Here is an 18,725-nt window from a genome sequence, read left to right as displayed (position 1 = left end):
ACACATAAATGTACATTTCCACTGCTACCTTTTGATGTTTCTCTCCGTCCTGACATGTGGCAAAATACATTCACACGTGCAAAGATCTCATGTGCCCACCGTGGCGGGATGGATGCAGCCATGTCGTACTGGTTAGCTCACGGGAATTGTAATCCGGAGGTCGCTGGCTCCATTCGATCTCTTGGCGCGGCAGATTAAACAGTGGAGTAAGTTTCTTAATTCTCTCCACCTCTGTCCACCCAGCAGTGAAAAATGGGTCCAACCACAGATTTGAAGCTTTCGTGACTGCAAGGATTCATACTCTTAGTTCTTTCGGTAAAGTCACATAGGTAAAAAATGAAATTAAAATTAATAAAAATAAAACAATAAAATCACGACGTTTCGGAGGCAACACAAGTCTCCGTCATCAGGTGGGACCATCACAGCCAGATTTGCTGTATCAAGAGCAACACAAGTCTCCGTCATCAGGTGGGACCGTCACAGTCAGATTTGCTGTATCAAGAGCAACACAAGTCTCCGTCATCAGGTGGGACCGTCACAGTCAGATTTGCTGTATCAAGAGCAAATCTGGCTGTGACGGTCCCACCTGATGACGGAGACTTGTGTTGCCTCCGAAACGTCGTGATTTTATTGTTTTATTTTTATTAATTTTTATTAAATTTTTTACCTACGTGACTTTACCGAAAGAACTAAGAGTATGGGTCCAACCACAGTCAGTCGACCGACAGGTCACACATGGTGCGGTTAAAGTGTGGATGCTCCCACCGTTCAAGACGTATGGCCAGACCGGAAGAGTAGGCCCACACACTCTTGAGAGGGACTTTCTTGAGCTTCCTCTAGTGGAGGCCCTTCTGCCAGTAGTGATGTCAGCAGTCGTTGCAGGGCTGCACATTTCTCTTTTTTGTATGCTGAAGGCTGGACATTCACCCGCTCACGGTTAGATTAATTTCATTATTGCGATTTGATTCAATAATCTGTTTCCTGTTTTCTGTTATAGTGAATTTAGTGCCTCTAGTGGCTGCCGGATTTACACAACAATTCGACGTGTGTGTATCTTGGGAGTGAGTATGGATTTTAATCTGCGAGATCAATGCATCTTCAAATGCCTCCGTGTATTTTAAGTGACACGCACGTTTGAAATGTTGTTTGAAAGCAACAGGAATTTTCTACAGAAACTTGGAGCAAAGAAACGGCCACCGAAATCCAGCCTGGTGCTTACGAACCTCAACGCAGAAGGTGGGGAATGCGACGTACGCTTTGTGCACGTGGCAATGAAATCGCCGCATGCACCAAATTAACTCACGCCACAGGTGAATGCGATAGTGAGATCAGTGGCATGTGTGTTGAGTGTGTCCTTAAATTACGTAATCAAATGCACGGTAATAAAGTTGTATATACATACAAATACAAAGATTCCCCATATAGCCTTGGCATACTTTTTGTGGAAAGTGCTATTAGCGAGCGATTCTCACGCTTGGCTACGTACGGCGCGAAAGAAGTTCAACCTACGTACGTAAATTTCACTCCACGTGCTGGGAGCTTCCTTAGCAGCATGAGAACGCATCGGTGAGATACACAGCGCAAACCTACGGTGTTAATGCCGAGGGGACAAATATAATCTTGAACTATATGAATTGGCCCAGATGTGTGGAGTTCAAGCTGGTTACACTACAGATCCTGTAAGCCGGAATATATGCGGAATCGTGCTTCTTGGACGTAGTCCAACTCATCCCTCCTGTCATTACTACAACTACAGATGACGAGAATATGGACGTAGAGGAAATGGACAGGAAGATGCTGGCGGCAAGCCGGGGCGACATGCTGGACAACATCTCCCTCGCCTCTGGCATCGTCGAGACCACCAATGTTTCCAACAAAAGGTGAGCGTAGCCAAAAGACGGCGTCACGTATTACATGGGACAACGTAGACCGAGAAGGGCAGGGTTCTTCATCCGGTGGACCACGGGACACACCTGGAAGGCTCTTGGAGAGTGGCCCATTGAGCTGTACGCCTCGTGGGGGGAGACGTGGCTCGCCGAGACGTCACGAGATGCAGACGGGTGAGATGAAAGAAAGGGGTTGTGAATGAGACGGAGATGAGAGAGGTGAAGGTGAGCTCGACAAGAGATGCAACACTTGTCGTAGTTTAAAAAAAAGAGAGAGCGGGAGAGCGAGAGAGAGAGCCAGAGAGCGAGAGAGAGAGAGAGAGTGAGCGAGAGAGAGAGAGCGACATGGAGTAGGAAGAGAGGGGGTACAGAGAGAGCGGGGGCAGAGAGGGGGGTAGAGAGAGAGGGAAGGGGTAAGGAGAGCAGAGCGAGAAATATTTTGTTAAATCTTTCATTTAAAAAGGACGGGGGGGGGTTACACAAAGCAAAGCATAAAAAAACGAAATGATGAACGAAGCAAAGTGCCGACTACACCGAGCATCTTCTTGTTTCCTCTGATCGTAGTAAAAAAAAAGAGAGAGGCAATGACAGACCACGAGGCGAGAGGTGTATACATAGGTGGCCAAACCAACAGGATTGATCATAAACGTGGACTTTGACAAATAAATTACAATTAGCGGACCCCAAAAAAACGCATTGGAGAGCAACGCGATACCATTCCACGTCACTCTCCTGCTTGCGATCACTGGGTGAGAACTGCCAGGAGCAAAGTCATCAGAAATTACATTTTCACTGTTTTGTTTTGTACAGCGAGCTAGGTGGAATGATGCCAACCGATGAGTGAGATGAGATTGTGAGAGATTAGCTGAAAAGTGGTGAAAATTGAACGAGGAGAGATGCATGCTTAGAATTAGACTGGTCTGCGGAGAGCGGAAAATATGGATCATTGAACATGTGCGAGTTTAAGACATTAAATTTTAAAGTTTATTAAGAGGAAGCTGGCTTGGGCAGGTTGAAAACATCTCAATATATAGAGTATTGTAGAACTTGGGCAATCGTTTTCACTGGATCACCACGTCGCTCTCGTTGAGAGTGAGCGAATGCTGCGTGCAAGCCAAGTTGAAATGATACGCGTTTGTTTTATTGTAGTTATTATTGTTGTTGCGGTGTATGGGGGTCAGGCATGGGATCTTGCAGGACACGATAGCATACCTGTTAACCCATACGGTTTACCCATATTTTTGTACAGGGAAATTGAGTTTTCAGGTCCATACGGTTCAATACGGGAAACATTTTTTTGTCTAATTGTTTGTGTTTCTCGCTTGTGATGGGACTTTCTAGGATGAATTATAAGATTAATAAGGGCATGGGGTGACCAATAAGGTCTGAATTGGTCCGTAATAAGGTAGACACTGATAAGGGTTTGACAGGTATGCGATATCATGAGGGTGTCTGAGTGAAAGTCAGTCCTCATATGTTGTGTGTATGTAATGTGTTAATGGTATGTGCGTATACCGAGATGTTTACTCGTGTGTCTATGTACACCGGCCAAACATTCCGTCTGCTTCCAGAAACACGTGCGCGTTACGAACCGTGTTTGTTAACATCACCGTACAAGGCATTTGTCAACGCCAGGAGCTGGCATTAAACAGCGAAGCGATGCTTTGCTCACAGATCGAAACCGGAGCCGAGGGTCGATCCGACTGCGGGCAAGCCTCAGAGCTACCAGGTACACACGCTGGTGACGGTGGCGGTGACGGTGGTGATGACGGTGGCAGTGAAGGTGGCGGTGACGGTTACGGTGACGGTGATGATGACGGTGACGGTGGTGGCAGTGACGGTGGCGGTGACGGTGATGGTGGCGGTGACGGTGGCGGTGATGATGACGGTGACGGTGGTGGTGGCGGTGACGGTGGTGATGACGGTGACGGTGACGGTGGCGGTGATGGTGGTGATGACGTGACGGTGGTGGTGGCGGTGGCGGTGACGGTGACGGTGGCGGTGACGGTGACGGTGGCGGTGATGGTGGCGGCAGTGGCTTCTGGTGGTGGATGGTGGCGGTGTCCCATCACCGCACAGCAGCCAATGCACGTGACGGGCACTTGCCACGGCATCATCAGGAAGACCGCTCACCACCATTACACCACGTGGTGTTATTAAAACAAATAACTGCAAGCGTTTCTTTTCATTCGCATTTCCTGAACGCAGGCCGAATGGCACAAAACGCCAAGTAGTCAAACAACAGAGCACGATTAACGTTGTAATCGATAAGAATGCTTATTACATTTCTGGAATTGAGCAAAGTTATAATGAAAGCTTGGGGAAAAGAAAGTAAAACTAAAACTTAACTTTTTTTATTTTAAATCTTGACTTAAAGCTTTTGTGACTGCAGGAATTCATATTCTTTGGGTCTTTCGGTAAAGTCACGTAGATAGGTTGAAAGAAAATAAAAAATAAAAATAACAAAAAACTACGACGTTTCGATCGCAACACAAGCGATCACCATCAGGACGTCACTGAGCCATTAGCTTCTTTTTTCAGAAGCGGCCTGGCCACAAAGGAGAGCTCAACAAAGTGGCTTATCATGCGGAAATTGTAACAGCAGTCGACCATTCTGAACGCACGTTTCTAAACGTGTGGGGAAAAACGAGAAAAAAATCCACAGGATCACGGGGAGAAGAGATGACGGGAGGGAATTTCTGGAGTCGAGCAGTGCGAGGGAAGAAGCAGGAAGAGAAATGTGGTGACCTGCTGTGTAGTGGTGGTGGTTGAACACAGTGTGGTGAATGAGACCAAGTTCAAGTTCATTTATTAGGTATAGCCCTGTGAGCCATTCGGCTCTTGAATCGGGTGCAACCGCAACAAACAAAAAACAAAAACATGAACAAAAAAACATCTTAAAGTGAATATGTGACTGAGTGCAAACAGAAAATCCAAGAAAAGACAGCAAAATATTGCAGAAAAAACACAGTACACCAACGCTGTGTGCAAGAGTCAATGTGGGTGGAGGAATCAATGAGTGACACTCACGGGAAACAGTAACCACGGCAGCAGCGTTTAGAAGAGCAACGGGGAGGTGACTGACCCCTGACGGGCGAATAGTGCTGGTTCATCAATAAACCTGAGAAACAACGCAGACTAAATAATAGAAAATTAATTCTCGTTGAATTGCATGACAATGCAGTATTGCCATAATAAATCATATTGTTTGGTGTGTATAATGACATTGCTTTAATTGAGGTCAGAATAAATACATGAAGCATCTGTATAGTACCGGCAGTGCCATTACGAACTGTAGTGTAAATAGTTCCTGGATGTTTTTCTCTCAATGTTCGCGGTAAAAGTAAGACATTTGTCATAATAGAGTATAAATCACTAAAGCCTATCAAGCTGGACAAAGGCACTCTTAGACTTAATACGATTCGGCAAAGGGCTCCCCAATGTTCATACAATCACAGGCACTGTAACAAAGGAAACTCATAAATCGTGATACGTTGTTGATGACACAGCAAGCCAGAACATTGTATGCATTCCTCCGCTCCTGATCCTTTAGCTCCACGGTAATTAACCAGCACCATTATTGGTGCAATTTTGTAAGTTTCGAACGACACACAGAAACGTGGACGAAAGCACACAGCCTTTGTGCAGTGTGCAAAAAACCATCCTCACGGTCCTTATCAAAATAAATAAATATGAGCAAACGTGACAGACTGACGGGTAGCGGTGATATATAGATACATAGAGTTGGTTTCGTCTTTATTAGGACTCACCAGTACCGTTTGGTCGCTAAACCCCTCACTTGTGCAACTCTGTAATAATTCATTGTTCACCCTTCACCGTGACATTTTGGACAGAGGTCATAGAGGAATGTCTCACAGGCGAATGTGTACCGCTTTGTGTTAGGAGCCCAATGTAATGCTGCCAGTTTGCATGGCATGCATAACGAATAACCTTGATTCTAATGTTTTCTTTTCTGTTTAATTTCAGCGGCAGTATTACATTGACTAAATTATCCACTTTGTCTGCTCAGTACTAATTTAAAGTGGCTGGAGTGTAATGAATCACAAAATACTATTTAAAGCAGACAGGCCACTGTTAGTCATCTCTACATGGAGCTGAAGCAGCTGTAGCATCGAGTCATATTCACACGAAACTAATAATAATACTTGCATTTTTATTGCGTCCCACAATTGTAACCAAACATCTCGGAGCGCTGAGTGAATGCACGGCTGAGTCAAGGTGTCCCCTCCAGATAAGATCCCAAGGATGAAAGTGGTGGGCATTTTGGCACAAGCTTTCGCCCACCCAACTTCCAAATTGCCTTCGTAATTAGTTGCGGCAAATTGCATTGCACATGAAGCAGGGACACAATGGCATTCTGTTCTGGTTTTTTTTAATGAAAGATATGACATTGCATACAAAGTTAACTGACACAATTGTGGCCAATATAATGAACGCTCTCCAATGAGCAACTTTTTGCAATGTATAATGTTACATTATGGTAATTCTGCAGTTGACTGTGAAGTCAAAAAAGTAAAAGGATATTTTTCCTTAAATGAGCATCGAGTGGCACTCACTTCTTCTTTCCAGCCCTGAGCTAGTGATACTAATTCCACATTCCCATGGCAGGGAGCCAGTGTTTGTACATAGGTAGAGCGGGTGGCGCGCAATCGGAAGGTAGCGAGTTCAAATCCTGGTCAGGCATTCGCTCAGTCCATCATTCCTCTGGGGTTGATAAAGTTAGTACCACTTTATGGGGAAGTCAACAGGATAGACTTGCACCCACCATAGGAATATGACATTTCTGCAACTGGCTCAGAGCTGTTAACAGGAGTTGAGCTCAACGCTCATTGGAGCAGGAAATCGCTTTGACTTTTCGTCGTTGACAAAGTTGCACTCGTTTGATTGCTCACCCGAAGGGTGAAAGGTCACCGTCGACCCGTTCAACCAAGAAATCACATCCTTCCCCATTACACCGTAACCACTGCTGCTCCCGGTTGGATAGGGAGTTTACATTATTGGCGACCTCGCATGTTGACCCCAAAGATAAGGTACAACGATTACCATTATTTTCCATGGACCATGGGACTTACCTTTCCCCATTTGGGAACTCACAGCGGGTGATCTATGCGAGGCATCGTGCAGCGGTTGCAGTGGCCACCAGTGTCCGCGTCCTTGCGTCCATCAGGTGAGCGTGATGATCATCGAGGCACGACAGCTGGTGGGCCTCAACATGGACCCGGTTGTGATTGTGGAGGTCGGGGAAGAAAAGAAACAGACGAGCCAGAAGGAGTCCACCAATTGCCCCTACTACAACGAGGTGAGGGGCAGCATATTTACTAAACTGTTTAAACATTTGTATTTTACCAGGTAAGGCCCCGGCGAGCTACATAGCTTCTTTATCGAAAGCGACCTGGCCACAAATGATAGCTCAACGAAGTGGGCTTATCACGTGGACATTTATAGCAGCCAAATACTACGGACGGATGTTGATTCGAAATGTGGAGGGAAAAGCCAGAGGACCTGGAGAAAAATCCACGCGACTACGGGGAGAATATGCAAACTCTATATATACAGGTATCAGGGTTGGGATCGAACCCATGACCTCCTGTAGACCAGGCAAGGTAGTTAACATCTCGCCACCTTGGCACCCCATAGATCCATGTTAGGGCCGTCACTACAGGGTGACATTGCGATATATCGTTTTATATATACGGTACCCGATAATTGCATCATCCGTCCTGCTAAATGTTGTGATACAGTACTATGATTTATTTGTATTTATTTTATAATATGTATTTTTATACGTAGGCTTTCACGACCAATATTATGATTCGTAATGTCTTTTTTCGGGTTAGAACGTGGGGATAATATGTATTTGTTTTACTATACCCCTCCATCACACAACACAGTTAATAAAATCAAGCTGTCGTGTGGGCAAATATCCCCATTGATTTGGTTTATCAACAAAACTGAATCGTTCAAGAGCAAGCAACATTTGACGATTTTCTATGAATGACTTTTCGCTGGAGATTACAACCAGCATCCACAGCAGGGGCGGTTACTTCATTAGGGCGATTGGGTGACGCACCACCAATGTCATTCAACCACAGAGTCACGCTAGCCGTCACTGTGCCTCTGGATATAGTCCAATCAGCGTCATGCTACATTCTGTGGAGTACCGCCTCTTTTTGGGCGCTTTCCCTCCAGCTGAGAATCGCCCCGAGTGGTCCCATAGACTTACATTCAAAGATGTTTTTTTTTCGAACGGGGGCGCTGCAATGCATTCTCTATGGGTTCCGGGAGGGCTCGCCCTAACGTGCTTACGTCATCATACGTGCTAACGTCATCATACGTAAGCACGTTTCATCCAACAATATAATTTGTCGCCACCTAGTGGAATCTTTAATAAAAGAAACTTGAGTGGTTTGTTTTAATAGTGAGTATAGAAACAAACAAGATGTATTGTAAGAGTCACTTTATTTTTCATTAATATTAAAGAAGTGAAGTTGCCTTTACATGCTTAAGCTGTTAATTTATCCATTGCATGGGTGGACCTTATCCTTATCAATCATCCAGACATTTGCCCCCCCTGAGAGATTTTGCAGGAGCCGCCACTGATCCTCAGGTGTTGAAAAGCTCAGCTAGTGCGTGGGGTGGAGGGAAATCATTTAAAAATGACATCGTATCTACGCGATCAAACCTACAGGAATGAATGATGAATCGTATAAAGCCTGACAATATTCATGAAATAGCCAAAGTGCAGTGATTAATGCTTTAAATAAAGACATTAGCTATTACCCATTATATTAGTGGTTTGCTAAATGTGTTCCGGAGTGATTGGCGGCATGGTGGTTATATGACATAATGTTCATCGTGCTGTGATTGTCTTCTTGAGTAACAGATTGCATCTGCGTTGTAAGAATCAGAGTTTGTAACATTGCAATGATTAGCATGTATATTGTACCATAGTATAAGTTATTTTGTTTAACCATGTGAGAACCAAAGAGACCAGGGTAGTCTTATTTGAAAGTGTGACCTCGGGCATCAGTCTGCCAGTCAGGGGCGATGTATTACTGCTGTGTGTAAAATCCCAATTGAATAATTTATGGGTAATTTTCAAATTTTCCAAATTTGGACACTGATACCGGCACACAAACGGCCTCCTCCTGCGAATGATGTCAGGGGATCGGTAACGTCAAACAGGAAGCAGACGGCTCACCGTGGTCACCAGAGTACACCCGCCGTAGAAACCGGGGCGGCCGCTGGATTTAGAACCGTGAACCTCTGCAATGAGCGGCGAACGCGCTGCCGCTGAATCTAGATTTGAAGTTTTCGTGACTGCAAGGATCAATACTCTTTGGTTCTTTCGGTAAAGTCACGTGGGTATAAATTAAATTAAATCACGACGTTTCGGGCGCAACACAAGCGTCACTGCCCGTCGTGAAAAAGTAACCCTGTGGCAAAGTGATGTCGTGGCGACCCCGGGTCCGTGCGCTTGCCGCTGAGCTCGCGAGCACCTCGAGTGAGTTGCAGTACTCACTCACCCGTTCCCTCTCGTTGCAGTATTTTGTGTTTGACTTCCACACGCCTCCCAACATGATGTTTGACAAGATCATAAAGATCTCGGTGAGTGTCGTCGCGTTGCTGCAGTCAGAGTTATAAGCGTTTTTTTTTAAGTGGATCGTGCGCTTCAAATATTGGCTCGTCTTGTGGGACCTGTGGATATTTGACGGCAGAATAATTACGATGGCATAGCTTTATTTAAAGTTACAATGGTCAGCAGAACCTCGAAAAATTATACAAAACACTTTTTTTGACAGTTACGTATACTCTAATTTCCACGTATTAATGTATTCTACTTGCTTTGTTTTTTTATTTGTAATATTAACATAACACGTGAATGCATATGAAAATAAAAGTCTGACTTCAAATAATAACACAAATCCCAAATTGTGCCAAATTCATTAGAGATCTGTGGATCGATAATCCTATTTACGGCCTATGGCCAGTTAAATCAAGCACAGTTCCGAATATCCCGTCCAAGAAATTAAAAACTGAAGGAAAATATTGCTTCAGGCGTTTAAAGTATTTTGCTGCTGATATATTTTACTCAGTTGTAGAACTAAGTTCAGCTTACAGTTTTTGTTGTCCTATCTTCGCACCTCCAATTGGCATGGTTGGCTACATATAGTGTGAAAGAAGTTCAACATACATACGTACGTACAGCTGTGGATGATTTATGCCAATTGTCTGCCTGTCGTGATCACATCACTCGTGTATTCGTGTATTTATTCGCAGGTGATCCACTCAAAGAACTTAATCCGAAGTGGAACTCTTGTCGGCACCTTCAAATTAGATGTCGGTACAGTCTACAGTCAGCCTGGTAAGGGAGTTGTCCTTTGAAATTGTTGAAGTCTGGGCTCGTGAACGTTGCAATGAGTCTCTAAACAAAAAAGTGTTGTATGTATGTCAAAACTTCTTTCGCAACGTATGTAGCCAACCGTGCTCATCGGAGGTGGTAATCGGAGGTCTTCATCCTCTTTGGGTTATCAGACAGTTGCGTTTTTGTTCCCTGTAAAAAGCACCCAAAGTGCCTGGGGAAAATCCTTGCAAAGGAGGAGATATCTCTCAAACTCAAACAGATAACACGCCCAGACACCTACTTGCTTTACTGCCTCCTCCAGGCACATTTGCTGCCGTTCCCTCCTTTGGCCACGACAAAATGTCACTCTGAGTCACGATAAGATTGACAGATATAAATGCGGCGCCTAAAAGTGACAACAGCAGTGTCTCTTGCAAGCAATTCAAATGGGAGTGATTGGGGTGAAAGCGACTGCCTATCCAGCTGGGTGGCGCTGAAGGTTGGAGCGTTGAGCTACGCATGGGAAGGTTGTGAGTTCGAATCTCGAATCTCAGTTGGGGTTCGACTCGGCTCATTAACCATCCTTCATCGATTTAAAGCTTTCGTGACTGCAGGGATTCATCTTCTTGGTTCTGTCGGTAAAGTCACGTAGAAGGGAAGTAATAAAATAATAAAAATAAAACATAATAAAACAATTCTCACGACGTTTTGGCCACAACGCAAGCAGCCGTCCTCAGGCCTGAGGATGGCTGCTTGTGGCCGAAACGTCGTGAGAATTGTTTTATTATGTTTTATTTTTATTATTTTATTACTTCCCTTCTACGTGACTTTACCGAAAGAACCAAGAAGATACATCCTTCATCGGTAAAATGAGTTTTACTTCATGGGAAGTCAGCAGCGGTTATGTAATGAAAATGCTTGCTCGTGCCTTAAGAATGTGGAATGTGTGTACCACTTTTTCAGAGCTTCCATCATAATATGAGCTTGTTTGAGGGGGAGAAATGCTGCCATCATCATTATTGTTATTATTATCATCAGTTGGAAAGATTTTATTGCATTACATCTCTCAGTTCATTAAGCTTTGCTCACTGTGTGATTAGCTTTCAAAGTAAGGTGGAATATAATAATAAGCAATTGTAAAGATTTCATCTGACAACTATGAGACATTCCCTGTCGGTTGCTCCAATGCGCACATATTTTAACCATTGCTGCAGCGACTTTAGAATTTTTGCCTTACAATTACACCTCTGTGTTAAATGTACCCGGTACTAAATGTACGCCAAATACCCCGATTGGCAATGAGTGTCAAAAAAAACACAGCACATGTTCTGCTGAATGTGAGCGCCGCAGGACATTGATTGTATCTTTTTTTTGCTGTCCAGATATGTAATTACGTTGTAATTCCAAAAAAGTTGGGGTGGAGAAATTGTGTTATGATCATGGCTGCTTAATGATATATATTTCTAAATCTGCGTATGGCTTGGTTTTTGAAGCAGTCAGACATTCCTTAGATGATTGCATAATTAAGTTATGTAAAATTTTATCAGCTGCCAGGCACGGGCCTGTGGATCTCCAATGCCTTCACACGTGTGCCACCAATAAAAAGAGGAGTTTTATTTGTATTTCGATTTAAAGCTTTTGTGACTGCAGGGATTCATATTCTTGGTTCTTTCGGTAAAGTCACGTAGAAGGGAAATAATAAAATTATAAAAATAAAACAATAAAGTTCTCACGACGTTTCGGCCACAACGCAAGCAGCCGTCCTCAGCTGTTTGCTTGACTTTACCGAAATAACCAAGAATATGAGTTTTATTTGTGTTCATTGATTTATATCAGGCGAGCGACATTATTTAGAAAGTCAGCCCTCTTGCCGTTTTGATATCCCAATGGGATTTCTGAGGCTGAAGGGGTTAGGACTGGGGCCAGGGAGGCTCGTAGATTGCATTTGGCTGTCAGGGCAAAGGTCACTGGTTATACGCCTCATATCTACCCTCGTGTTGTGAATCGAACAGCAGTGAAAATTGTGCGATATCTTCTATTTCGTACAATAAAGGTGATTAAAATCCAGAAGTATTTCCATCGTTTCCTAGATCACAACTAAGGGCACCCACTCCCATTTTGGTAACCCAGATAGCTCTTGGTGAAACACAACAAACTCGAAACTTGGAACTACTGTCGCATGTATATATGCTGGTCGTCTGGATGCCGTGTACCCTGGTTCTGTGCTTTCCTCTATTTGTTTTGTTGAAAATATGAAGAGAAACGAACTTTCTTGGTCCCGCAGCCATGGGACCCATATTGATCTTGATAGAGACTCTGGCTGAATGTAACTGACCAGTATTGATGTAAAGTGTTGACATTGGCTCCAGGTGTACAATTGAGATAATCACGCTGCTGCTGCAAATAAATGATGGTTTATATATCAAGTAGTATTGCTGTGGAGAAATACACACACACTTTTACAAATTCGACTGACTTTTTATTTTCAGATGTTCCAAGTTACACCACAATCCCTAGTCTGGGAGATACAACATTATCCATCACTGATGTGTACAGTGCCTGGTGGTAGTCTGAAAGTGTGCAATACTCAAGCCCAATTGTATGTTATCTCTGTTGTATTAAACTTATATGTGTCTATCACACTGTCTGCATCTGCCAGAAAGTGCACATTTCCCCCGCAATCATCAACCCTTCACAACAGCACCAGCACAAGTAACGTGGAATTTTGAGTCAGTGCATTGCAAAATGCCTGCATCAAAATTCCATGAGCGTCATTCTATTGGTACACAAAATAATCGCTTATTTGGAAATGCAATGAAGGCGTATGATATTTTGACGTGTTTTTTATGATTGAATACCACTCCTTAATGGTAAAAAAAATATTTGATCTCAAAAACTCTGTCTCTTGCTTAAAAAAAAGCAATTGGGCAGTGGCCTCATCTGCATTGGCCATGCAGAGCCAGCGGTGAATATTTTTCACGATAGACATCTCTGTTGGATGACCGCTGTTAGCTTACCACAAAATGGTACCTATTTTATCGACCGCACAAGGATGGTAGACCGATTTGACCTCCAACCGGGATTTTGTTTTGTTTATTGTAACTCAACTAGAGCCCGGTAGAAAGCACAAACCGTAACCACGCATGGAGAGGGCACAGATACTCCGCGGACAAAATCCCAAGCTCGGTGCTTTTGGGTTTCAAGCAGGGGGAGAAACCAACCGGGATTTTAACTCGTGCCCATTTCAGCCGTATCCCTCAGCCAGCCAGGCAGACGGCGCAACGCCGCCGTCTCGTAGCGACGGCGAATTAACCGTAATGTCCCGTTGCGTTCCTTGTGCGCCCTCGTCGATGCCGGCAGACCACCGCTTCTACCACAAGTGGGCCGTGCTCACCGACCCAGACGACATCACGGCCGGCATCAAGGGCTACGTGAACTGCGACATCGCCGTGGTGGGGAAGGGCGACAACATCAAGACGCCGCACAAGTCCGTCGACAACGACGCCGACTCCATTGAAGGGTTTGTACCTTCCACGCGCTCCATTTCACGCAAGAGGTTAAAAGTAAAAAGGGGGGGGGGGGGGATCAAAGAGGTCGATGATTTCCGGCTCAAATTGCCAATTGAGGCGGTGCTCATCTCCCGTTTACAGCCTGGCCAGCACCTGAACATGATAACAGCAGCGCCTCTTGCAAACAATTCAAGTGGGAGTGATTCGGGTGAAAACGACTGCCTATGTCAGCCGAGTGGCGTTAAGCAAAGCATGAGAAGGTTGCGAGTTCAAGTCTCAGTTGGGGTTCAACTCGGCCCAGTGGTGGAAATTCCACATTCGTATGGCAAGGATGAGTCGATCCACAGGACAACCCCACAAAGTGGTACTTATTTTATCAACCCCAAGCCCTCCTACCAGGATTTGAACTCACAACGTTTTTTTGTGTGAAGCTCACTCTACCACTGAGCCACTTGTAGAGGTGGCCCATGGCATTTTGTGTGATTGACATCAAATGTAGCAGAGAAACATGCTCACAGTTGGTTCGCGATGTTCATAACGCTTGTCAATACGAAGAGGGGAGCCTAAAGTATAATAATTGTGCAAGCTTTATCCCCTTAGTGTCTTTAAAACGTGTATCAAAGTGCATGTGCGTTGACTTATTTAAAATACGCGACAAATAACTCGATGCAAAACAATTATATGCTACAGAATCTTTAAAAAAATAAAGGAATTCTCTTTGCCGTTTATACACTTTTTAAAATAAGATAAAAATGCTTGAAGTTGTGGTTGCATGGTTCAGGAGTCAGAGCACTGATGAGATTCAGGTTTCCAGTATAAAATTCTCAAGTATAGTGAGTTGATGGATGGCAGGCTGGCCGCCAATGAAAAGATAACAACAACAAAATCACGTTAAATTTTGTTTATATATTGGCAGCGCTGAGAATTAAAAATGTATATTGGTGTGAATGCTATGCAATGAAGATTAACCTTAAGGAATCTCAGGAGTAGTTCTATAGTATCTGCTTCTATGGGCCATTCCATCACATAGTGATGCATTGCTTTGCGAGCGTTTCGAATGGATACTTCGTATTACATACACACAATATCAGTAAAATTGTGTGTATGTGTGTGGTGATTATTTTTGCTGACTTTTTGCCAGGTCCCCGTCGCAATAGAGGTTTTAACCTCAAGGATGTATTACCTGGTTAAATAAAGGTGAATAAAAAAACATAGTAAATACTTACCATGAAATATTGGCCTGAATCATGTGCTTCCAAAGGCATTTTCTGCCAATTTCGGTCATGAAAAAAGCCAATTCAGCAGAAAATAGCAGCAGTCTTAAAGCTTCCATCAAATACAAGTAGAACTATATTTTCTACGAGCAGATCAAATCAGGTAAAAACAAACAATTTAGATATGTATCGTCCATACTTTCATTTTATTCTGGGAAGGAATCTGCTGCTTCCGGAAGGCATCCCGGCAGATCGGCAGTGGGCCCGTTTCTCCGTGAGGATCTACAAGGCCGAGGGCCTGCCCAAGATGAACACCGCCATCGTGGCCAACGTTAAGAAGGCCCTCATGGGCCAGGAGAGGGACCTCGTCGACCCCTACGTGCAAGTCTCCTTCGCTGGACAGAAGGTGCCAGCAAGCGGGGGGGGGGGGGGGGTGGAAAGGGGAGCGATCGTAGCACCCATTAACTCCGCACATTTGCGGGCAACACTGAGTGTGTGAATATGTGCACACCTACGGTTACAAAAGAAGTTCAACATACATACATATCGATTTAAAGCTTTCGTGACTGCAGGGATTCATCTTCTTGGTTCTTTCGGTAAAGTCACGTAGAAGGGAAATAATAAAATAATAAAAATAAAACATAATAAAATAATTATCACGACGTTTTGGCCACAACGCAAGCAGCCGTCCTCAGGTGAAGACCAGGTCTGTCGGGGAGACAGCTGTTGTGGCCGAAACGTCGTGAGAATTATTTTATTATGTTTTATTTTTATTATTTTATTATTTCCCTTCTACCTGACTTTACCGAAAGAACCAAGAAGACATACATACATACTTGACATGAATACATTCATATCCACACATGAAGGTAATGATCTCTACTTTAGGACTGTGTTGCCAAGGCAATTGCTGTTTGAGAATCTCTTTCTTGGCTGTTTAAGTGTGCCTTTTGAGGATGATGGTGTGGTCAACATAAAACCCGATCTCAGTTTTCGGTCAACTGACCTTCAGGAGCAATACGGTTGAGAGCGATGGAGTGTGTCTTGTGGTTGTTGAATACGTGCATACAGGAATATATCTGGGGAATGGAGGCAGCTAACCCACAATTTGTTTTGGACAGGATGGAGAAGGTCTTATTCTGTCACGGGCCTTCTTGGCTACTCAATCGAGGAACTCATCCATCACACGAAGGCAGCAGTCCTGAAAGCAAATAGGGTCAAAGGACCAATTTGAGACAGGTGCCTTCCCCGCATGTATTTCTTTATTGGCTTGGGCACCATGGTGACAAGATGTTACCTAGCTCACCTGGTATACTGGAGGTCGTGGCTTCGATGCGGACCCTGACGCCTGTATATTTGGAGTTTGCACGTTCTCCCCGTGGTCGTGTGGATTTTTTTTGTCCAGGTCCTCCGATTCTTCCCTCCACATTTAGAATCGACGTGTGCGTTTAGAGTATTTGGACGCTGTACATTTCCACGTGACAAGCCGCTTCGTTGAGCTGTCATTTGTGGCCAGGACGCTTCTGCAAAAAGAGCTTAGTACAGTAGAACCTCTGGTCACGAACGACCAAATCGGGTTGCGACCAAAGTTATGGAACGAATTATGGTCGTGACCAGAGGTTCTACTGTACTTCAGTGGGCCATACCTGTGGGGAAAGCAAAAGTTTGACCCTTGAGCTGCGTGCTGTGCACTGGTCCTTAGGGCAAGACGTCCGTGCAGCGGAACAGCTACGAGCCGGTGTGGAACGAGCAGGTGGTGTTCACCGAGCTCTTCCCCCCTCTCTGCCGCCGCATGAAGCTCCAAATCCGCGACAGCGACAAAGTCAACGACACGGCCATCGGCACTCACTTCATCGACCTCAAGAAGATTTGCAACGACGGGGATAAAGGTGCCCTCCCCCCGCCTCGCTCGTTGGAGTTCAACGTACAGCGGCCACCGTGATTTACTCCAGTTCTGTAGCTTGTTACCGTGGGTACTGTTCCCACTATTTTTCTTTATCGATTAGTCCGCCCATCATGAGGACTCGGGTCTACCACACTGACCGTTTCGTCTCATCCACACAGCGCGTTCAACCACCACACTAAAAGTCACAGCTCTTCTCTCTCTCTCTGCGTCTCTCCACGCACTGCTCGATCTTAGAATTAGCTCCCATTATCTCTTTCCCACACGTTCTTATAGACGTAGTCAATGCGAGTAGCGTATTAACTTTCGTCTACCATCATTGAGTGCAGTTTCGTTGCCGGACGATTTGGTGTTTTGCACCTTTGGCCGATTGGGAATGTGCTCAGCAACCGTGATTTAGTTTTTTTTTAAGCCGCTTGTTTGCTCTGACATTAATATTATTATTTGTAAATTGCGCGACGTATTTTTTTTCCACTTTCACTCCCCCCCATAGAGTTTGGTGATAGATGCGTGTGTGTGGTTTTGTGAGTAGATCAGGATTGTATTGTCCATTTCAGAAAGAAGTTCAACATATATACTGGACACATTTTGGCAAAAGTGTCAATGCCTTGCATGACTCGAAGCTTAGTCCCTTCTCCCATGATGGATAATCGGTGATGTGGGAGTGCGTTAGGGGGATGTGTACATAAGGTCGGTCAAGTGCTTTTTAAATCCGACATTGAGCACAAGTCAGGTGCACCATCGTACGCTTAAACGGAGCACAGCAACATCATCATCAGCATCATCAGCAGCATCAGCAGCATCATCATCAGCAGCAGCATCAGCAGCATCAGCAGCATCATCATCAGCATCATCAGCAACATCAGCAGCATCAGCATCATCAGCAGCATCAGCAACATCAGCAACATCAGCAGCAGCATCATCATCAGCAGCATCATCAGCATCATGAGCAGCAGCATCAGCAGCATCATGAGCAGCAGCATCATCAGCAGCATCATCAGCATCATCAGCATCATTATCAGCAGCATCATGAGCGGCAGCATCAGCATCATCATCAGCAGCAGCAGCATCATCGTCATAAGCATCATCAGCATCATCATCAGCAGCATCATCATCAGCAGCATCATCATCAGCAGCATCATCAGCAGCATCATCATCAACAGCATCATCATCAGCATCATCAGCAGCAGCATCATCATCATAAGCATCATCAGCATCATAAGCATCATTAGCAGCATCATCATCATGAGCAGCATCAACCCTTCAATGGCACCACGAGGGGACACTCAAGTGTTATCCCTCAGGTGTCCCCTTCCCAGTGGCTGTGCTAGGCATAGGTGCACTAAGCAAATGCTTATGTTGATCTGAAGCTTTCGTGACTGCAGGAATCCATACTCTTTGGTTCTTCAGTAAAGTCACGTAGGTAGAAAAAATAATAGATCACGACGTTTCCACACAAGTAATCGTCTTCAGGTGGGAGAGAGAAACAGGCTGCCTTTCAAAAATTGCTCAATTTGTACACATAATTATCAAGTTAAAATCGGAGCAGTCTTATTTGTGATTTGACCCCCCAATGTAAGCACTATTCACCTGCTCTCCCAGTTCAGGGCCAGACTTTCCATTTTCATCCTCTTCTCTGCGAATTATTAATTAGATGTTCTTTCCACTCTCATTCTCCTTTCGTTATCTTGGAGTTTTTTTTATTCCCTCCCCTCCTACAGCGTTCTTTTATCTTTACATATTAAGATTTTGCGCAATAGCATGCTTTGTGTTGCAGCAATACCAGAGGTTTATTCTCCTTTCCTTGGTAATCGAATGAACCCGGTATTCTGTCATGTCAACGTTCAT

The 18,725-nt window shown here is 44.5% G+C and overlaps 1 protein-coding gene across 3 annotated transcripts in view; it reads left to right on the top strand.

Annotated features, from left to right (window-relative positions):
• LOC144724947 (otoferlin-like) overlaps positions 1–18,725 on the top strand; it is a 171,643-nt gene that overhangs the window by 86,429 nt on the left and 66,489 nt on the right. Inside the window, exons 6-14 of one of the 3 annotated variants that reach the window (XM_078604283.1) lie at positions 1,160–1,236; positions 1,757–1,880; positions 3,561–3,615; positions 7,075–7,206; positions 9,453–9,515; positions 10,188–10,272; positions 13,612–13,771; positions 15,194–15,380; positions 16,677–16,863. In XM_078604283.1, the coding sequence (XP_078460409.1) occupies positions 1,160–1,236; positions 1,757–1,880; positions 3,561–3,615; positions 7,075–7,206; positions 9,453–9,515; positions 10,188–10,272; positions 13,612–13,771; positions 15,194–15,380; positions 16,677–16,863 (1,070 nt within the window). Of the gene's footprint in view, positions 1–1,153; positions 1,237–1,756; positions 1,881–3,560; positions 3,616–7,074; positions 7,207–7,248; positions 7,464–9,452; positions 9,516–10,187; positions 10,273–13,611; positions 13,772–15,193; positions 15,381–16,676; positions 16,864–18,725 lie in introns of those variants that run through there. The other 2 variants (XM_078604282.1, XM_078604284.1) reach the window with 2 other exon arrangements.

This window comes from Lampetra planeri, chromosome 22, assembly GCF_965212315.1.
Source record: "Lampetra planeri chromosome 22, kcLamPlan1.2.h2, whole genome shotgun sequence".
Taxonomy (NCBI): Eukaryota; Metazoa; Chordata; class Hyperoartia; order Petromyzontiformes; family Petromyzontidae; genus Lampetra; species Lampetra planeri.
This window is presented reverse-complemented; position numbering and strand designations above follow the sequence as displayed.